The sequence below is a fragment of the Uranotaenia lowii genome, unplaced genomic scaffold (genome assembly GCF_029784155.1).
Source record: "Uranotaenia lowii strain MFRU-FL unplaced genomic scaffold, ASM2978415v1 HiC_scaffold_20, whole genome shotgun sequence".
NCBI lineage: Eukaryota > Metazoa > Arthropoda > Insecta > Diptera > Culicidae > Uranotaenia > Uranotaenia lowii.
In genome coordinates this window covers 124553-131962 of record NW_026598076.1, presented here as the reverse complement: position 1 = coordinate 131962, position 7410 = coordinate 124553, and the positions used below count along the sequence as shown (strand labels likewise).

General features: G+C 38.5%; 1 protein-coding gene across 1 annotated transcript; it reads right to left on the bottom strand.

Annotated features, from left to right (window-relative positions):
- Positions 1-2011, bottom strand: LOC129759607 (uncharacterized). The gene is made up of 3 exons (XM_055757077.1): positions 2000-2011; positions 428-621; positions 1-366 (listed from the first exon to the last, which is right to left on the bottom strand). The coding sequence occupies exons 1-3, from the start codon at positions 2009-2011 to the stop codon at positions 201-203; spliced, it is 372 nt and encodes a 123-aa protein (XP_055613052.1). The 3' UTR covers positions 1-200.
- Positions 2012-7410: the final 5399 nt, after the last annotated feature.

Sequence of the window (7410 nt, the reverse complement as noted above, 5' to 3'; positions counted from 1 at the left end):
TTTTTAGATTTTATATTCATTTTATTCATTTCTACATGATATACCTACTTTTATTCACTTCTATAACACACTTATAGACATAATAAGCATCAACTCGATCACCAATCATCACTGGGCGAGTTCACAGTGGTCAAATGGAAAAGGGATCCTCCTGGAGTGGCGGGGACCCATTCAGAACCGGCCCCTTCCGACTGAAGGATTTATTTTCTGGTTCCTATTCCTCGTTCGTGTTTAGGAGGAGGTCTTTCGTACATACCATCCGTGTCCGTGCCGTGCCCGAACGTTGGCGTAGCTCCCGATCCAAATGTTAGGATGGCTTCTCTCAGCATGACTTTTTCTCTCCTCCTCCAACGAATAGGCGTTTTGCTGAAATAAAAAAGAACCTTTCACATATTTATTAATAATCAATATTGTTTATGAAACTCACCTGTTGGTACATTGCTGGTGTTCGATTTCCTGTTTCTCCTGGAAACAGTTGCCGATTGCCGTTCGGCGATCCGGAGAGGTTGCTGCTGGCACGGTGTCCGGTAGTTCGATTGAAAAGCGCGGAATGAAAATTTGTTGTGGTTGTTGATGTTGGTGATGTCGGCAGTGATGCCAACTAGACTGTTTTTTTTCTTTCTCAGAATTATATAAATATGGAATTAAAATGTGAAAATAAAAAAGAATTATGGATCTATCGATGAATTTTAGAAAAAAAAAAAACAAAATTCAAGGACATTGTGTTTAGATCATACATCGTTGCAAAAATTAATCGAAAGTAGAACTGATATTTCTTGAACTCAAACAGCAAAGTGTTCTACACAGTTCAGTTTATTTTATCTTTTCTCAAAAAAACAAACCCGATATATTTTTTCTTGGCTATAGGGTTTATATATGTGTTTTTTTGAATGTAGTTATGATTAATAATGACAAAAAAAAATTTTTTAACGTGTTTAATATGTTAAACTAAAATCAAATTTAAATAGAATATCAGAAGCACCTATTGGTATCCTTAAGAAAAGCTTGTATTGTATCTTTCGTATCTAACATTTAACCGCCATCAACTTTCAAAGCATCAATACCGGTAAGTGCTATCTCAAGTGCTAGCGGGACACATTCTAGGTCTTATTTAAGGTTTAGCAGTTCATTTGCGCACCGGTAAGTGCTAAACTGGTAATTGAATAATTGATTCGATAAAAAAAATTCAAAGACATTTTCATGAATCCGGGCTGAGTTTTCTCTTTTCAAATCATCTGGCATCTCTGACCCGCATGTCGGTCGTTTTTGACGTGAGTTTGACATATGACATGGATGCTAAGCGTTATGGTTCGAGAACAGTTTAACGATTATATTGATAAATTGTAGTAAATCGTTGAACAATTCATTCACCTTTCCAGATATCATCACAATTCACAAAAACGTTCGTTTTATGTTCTTATCGTTGTCGAAGTAAAGTTTAAAATAATAGCTACGTTTACGGAGACAATCACTTTTTCTGGGACCGTGGGTGTATCGTATTGACTATTTGTAATATAGTTTTTTAGCATGCGGGAGGGCACTCCGTGCCTTTTTTTAAAAAACAGAGTACTCTGTACTCTTTTGGTACTCTGTACCTGCAAATCTTTAGGGCACTCTGTGCCATAATTTTCCTTTTTTTCATTCATGGGTACCCTGTACCCGAACATTTCTGAGGCACTCTGTACCTCAACTAAATTATGAGTACTCTGTACTTCATTTGATGCTTTTTCACAGGGCACTCCGTGCCAGAATTTTTCAAGAGAGCACTCAGTGCTCAGCACTAAAATTTCTTTCGTTTGTTATATTTCCATCCAATTGTCGCGGAAATAGATGCGCATATTTCCTGTATTCACTTATTAACTTCATTGCACGGTAAAACGTCTTAGGAACAAAATTCACATACACACTAACACAAAACCGATTTGTATAATTTTTTTCACGGGAGTGTTTTGCAGTTAGGTATTACATGACGAAAAAACTACGCTATTAACTCACCTACCAATTGCGCCATTGTAGTGATTTTAATCACTGCCGATAGTTTTCTTTCTAAACAAACTTGCAAAATCTATTTTTTTTATCTTGAAATTTCGCGCGTCCGTCTTTTGCAAGTTTGCTTAACTGAATGAGGTTTCAGAGAAATTACTTCTCTCACTTTCTCAAGTTCTCTTTCTATGGTATTCATACGCGCATTCCAAGTGATGCCATTTTCTTTAGGAGAAATTCAAATTATCATCCTTTATTTCCTACAACAGGAAGTAATCAGCAAATCAAAGTGGAGTGGAAATATATAGTTGATGGACAGTTCCGATTCCCGACTGCTAAAGTGGTAAGAGAAGATTGCTTCGGACTACAATTGCCGAGCGTTTTGCTGAAAACGGAGATTCCGAAGAGCACATATCACCCGTGGGGACGGGGACAGCTAAGTTTAAGACTTATGCAATGAAGATTTAAGATAAAACTTAGCAAAAGCCAAAACGACGTTTGCGCCAAACATGTAAAGCAAAAGGTCGTCAGTGCATGTTCATTCGAAAACCCAAGTTTATGCCTGCAGTTGATACTTAAGGCTCTCTCACATCTTTTTTCGCATCGCATACCAAACTTTCAGACAATATTGAGCAATACTTTAAAAACCAGGATTAAAAATAAGTTACAAAACTTCAACTGCGATTTTCTCGAAACACGTTGGGTGGCTCATACGACTTAATCAAAACAAACAAACAAATAATATTATAAATCTATTCTAGAATCTATAAAAAAAATATTGCCACTGCCTTGAGAATGTCGGCGTTGAGTGTCTTTAGCATTGTTTGTACATCCATTTGTACATGGCAAAATTTTCAAAATGTGCTAAAAGTGACAAAATTTCTACCACTTTTTCCCAACACCAGTGAACTTGCTCTTAGGGATCATTTGAACCCTGGCGGTATAAATAGGTATATGTATACAAAGCTGTGTACAAAGTGTGGGTATGTTTAGTTTTAAGAGGATGTAAATTTTAAATCTTATTTAAAAACATACAAAACTTATAATTAATTTTCAACAACACTGTCCTGCCCCTCGGGAAAATGTGCGCTTTGTCCCGTTGTTGCTCTCGTGAATTTCGGCGCGAGATCATCTCTCGCTCGCGTTTCCACTTTGAATGTGTAAGTGCAGTGAGCGAGATACTCTCTCATTTTCTCGTGTATTCTCTTTTTGCTGACGATTCGAGAAGGTGTGCGTGCAATGAGCGCGTTTCTCGTCGAGTGGAGCGTACACAGCAGCACAGCTTGTCCCGTGTCCGTTTACTTTGGCTAGCAGCAGGCAATCAGTCAGTTTCAGGAACGCGATGAGTAGACATCGATGCAACGCGTTGTCGTGTCGTTGTTATTTCCCATCATCGTCATCAACATCAGCAGCAGCAGCAGCAGTTGAAAGCAGTGGAAAATAATACTAAAAAGAGTGTAGTAACAGACAGCAGAGCGAAGGAGATACCGAAGCTCCCTCTTTTGTGTGCGGGAGAGCGAGATAGGAAACCGTTCGTTCGCCGTCGTCAGTGAAAAGAGCGCTCTTGTGTGAAGTTTGAACACTGGAAAATTATACGAAAGGAAGAAAAAGGAAAAGAGTCGAGGAAAAGTACAGCAAAAGGTGTGAATAAGAAGAGGTTTAATTTTTTTTCACCAAAACCGTGTGGAAATCCAAGCCGAGTTAATTTTTGGAAAAGTGCATTTTTTTGTTGGAAAAGCCACGTATGTGCTATCAGCGTTTCCGGTACGTGATCGCGATTTCCTTTACCTCGTTTGAATTCGTGAATCAATGTTAAAAGTTGCAAGACAGAGTTTGCGAGCACTGCGAAGAATAATTCGGCCCGTTCTCATAAAATGATACAGTTCGATTCAAATATATGGCTTTCCAACTGATATAGTGCTTTGTAACGAGGGAGTTTCTGGAAGAGGGAGGGCACTAATGCATCGTATTTATTTTACAGGATTATACTTCAAAAATTATCATACCAAGTTGTAAGATTTACTGGAGCGTTATCAATTCACATTGAAAGTGTTTTAAAAAGAATTACAATACCCATTTTCTTCAAGAGAGTGAAATTGTTGAAAAAGCAAAATAAGGTAAATGAGTTAGCCCATCACCAGTGCAAATCATTTTCATCCAAATCACATAATCGAATCGAGCTATTGTCCTGTCCCAACGTTTGTCTCGTGTTTTTTTTTTTCTATTGGGTCACAAAGTACGGGGCCGTATCGTGTTAGAGCCAGTCGTGTATAATTGTGGAATTTGATTGATTCCCCGGGGAGGGAAAAAACATTCCGGCCCGGAGATATACGGAACAGCTCTTCAGGCGGAATCCCGGATTCGGAGTCCAGAATCTGGCCGGCCATTGGGTGGGTGTTCCCCGGAGACCCCGTGGCCCGGGGTAAGGGGACGATTAGCAGCGCTGGCATCGATGGCCAGAATGGTCTCAGCGATCAATTAACGGTGATAAGGTGCTTCTAGCTGGAAACAGAGCTGACCCGCGCCAGGAAGTTGATCATCGTTGCAGTACCAGCATCCGGAGCTTTCTTTTTTAGGGCATACCCAGTGTAAACCTCGATTCCGGATCGAATCCGTTGAAGTACGTCGGAGTAAGTGTGTTCCAGGAACACGCTTTTCCATACCGTTCACTTGTTAGAAAAATCGGAATTAGTGTGGTTCCAAACGGGCGCAAGTGTTTCTGGTCTTCAGTGTTCCCATTTTTCCGGGAGGGCGTATCCTGCTTGTGTATTCGAATCGTTTCGATATCGCGTAGATCCCTTCCGGTTTCGGTACGTGCGCAGATTTAGTCCACAGGCGGGGGTGGACAAGCGGGTCGTTCGATATCGCGTTACCCAATCCGCGGTTGATCGCGATTTCCCATTTCCGGAACCCCGAAATCATCCCTCCGTTGTTTGTGGTGCTTAGTGGTTCCAATTCTGGTGGTGGTGGTGGTGTGGTAAGTGTAGCAGTTACGCCAGCCGGATCCTCTGGTCACCATATTCAGGAAGTGTGCAGATATAAATCGGGGTAAATTATCAAAAAAAAGTGTCCCAAGGAGTGGTCAAGGTGTGGAAGGGTCACGTGCCGCCAATAGAGAACCCCGGGAACGACCAGCAGCGGGCGGGTCTGTGACAAAGTCGCCCCCATGAAGCATTCCGGGCTCAACAACAATGGTACGCGAGACTCGACACCTCTGGGTTGGCAACTTACCCGAAACGGCACGTGAGGACCGAATACGAGAGCACTTCAAAAGGTTTGTCCAATTTTATTCTATTACTTTTTTTCAATTTTACTTTTTTTCGAAATTTATTTGGATAAAAATGAAGAAAAAATCAATAATCCAGTAATCAAACTTTCTCCATTCTTTAAAACAAAGTTCTCTCTGAGTTGGAATTTAAAACACTTTTTCAAACAGTATCTCTACATTTCACATAAAGCTCAAAGGCAGATATCCTATCATTTGGAACAATCCTGTTCTAGAAATGGTAGTCAATAGAAACATCATATTTCACACGATTTTTTCTAATCCTTTTTTTGTTGGTAAAATTATCAAACATCCTGATTTTTTTGGTAAATTGGAAATTTTCATTTATGAGCAAATTTTTTGAAACCGGATTGAAATTTGTCATTGATATTCTTTTGTCAGAAAAAAGCTTAAAAAATAAAATTTTTAATATTTTTATAAAATTCATGATTTCTGGCATTACTTGAGGACATTTTTGAGCTTTTGATCCGAAAAGATCGTTGCATATTTTGACTAATGCTTTGAAAGCATAAGCAAAATTTCAGTTTCGGTATAAAATTTCTTTGAAATTTCCGTGAAATTGTAGGATTTTATGTCTTTAAGGAATTTATCAGCAAGCTCTCATTCTTCCCAAATATCTTTTTGTTTCGAACGGAAAACAAAAATGAAAAAAAAAAATTATCTCAGAAGTCAAAGTTATTCGAGATTTTCAATAAAGCTGAAAATTAATTGAAAACCTTCAATTTGAACATCTTGGATGTACTTTTTAGTGTTTTTTTAACCAGAAATATTTCCAGATTTTTGGAATTATTTTTTCTCAATTCAAAAAACACCATCAAGTAGCCATTCACCATCCAAAATCACCTTTTAATTTGTACATATTCGAAAAAAATGGGATTTTTTATCCAAAAATATGACTATAAAGGGTTTTTGTTTTTTAGGTAGAACATATTTCACCTAAAAGTTTAGATTAACACATTAAGGACTGCGCAAGTATTTAAACCAGGAAACGCCAAATATCGGCATCACCAAAAAACACGAATTCTATAAATTTATTGTCTTTGAATTGCTGAAAATGTTTTGTTTAATATAAGAAAATAATTTCATTGTTAAATTTATAACATTTGAGCTATGTTTCAAAGTACAGCTCAATCGCCGCGAGCAAAAAATCGAGATATCTCGTATTTGGTTCGCAATGTTTTAAAACGATAGATTCATTTCGCGTAAAAAGGATTTGCATTGGAAAATTTTCGGTTTTTACACCTTTTTTAACATATTTTTGTGACCATGTAAAAAAACGGTTTTTACACCAAAATTTAAAAAAAACTAAAGTGCAACATACAGCTTCTAACTTCAGCTTACTCAGGCACTTAGCGATTTTTTTTTTGGCATTTGATAGCTTACAGCCTTTATTTCGCATTGTTGACATTAAACAACAAAATTTCGAGAAAATACGAAAAAGCTCTCGCCAGTGTAGGGCGAAAAAATAAAAATTAAATTAGGACGTTCATACAAAGAACTTTTACATTAAAACCTCACACTCCTCGAGCCATTTTCTTACCCACTGTTCCGATGGGGTGATCTGATTGGGGACCATTAATGGTCTTAGGTTTTCAGAATTGTAAATTTGGTCTCTTGTGAGGGGATCCATTTCGTGTCTTATGCTGCTGGTTGCTGGCTGCCTTACAATCTCTCGCGAGCAACCGGAAAGTTTCCATAATGTGTTTGCCCTCCGGAAGCTTATCGAAATACAGATGACCTCTCGTTGATTTCGCTTCGTTGCTGGTGCTGCTGCTGCTATAGTGTGTGGCTGTGATATTTCCGTGAAGCAAAACTGTAGCATAAAACCTTCCTAACAATGCGAGGTGTTCTCTAGGATACCCGAAGGGCGTTGGAAATTCGTTGACTTCAGAGATGGTTTCCATGTTCTCAAACCTTCGAGCTTCGTCTTTAGATTGAGCTCCGACTTCAGGCAGGGTGTTGCGGCTTTGGTAAACAAAAACGGACCCTCAACCTGAGTAAAGGCAAACAACCCCTCATATGTAATTCACATTGGCTAATGAAGGCACGTTTAATTGTCAGCGGTCTTTCAGAGTCGACTAAAGCTATATATGTTCTAGTTCTAATTAATTTCTACGAGAATTCATACTACGGACGAGCAA

What these genes read in the sequence shown, in the direction of transcription:
- LOC129759607 (XM_055757077.1), bottom strand. An exon ending in CACCAGCAATGTACCAACAG is followed by an intron (nt 367 to 427) that starts GTGAGTTTCATA and finishes TTTTTATTTCAG; the next exon opens with CAAAACGCCTATTCGTTGGA.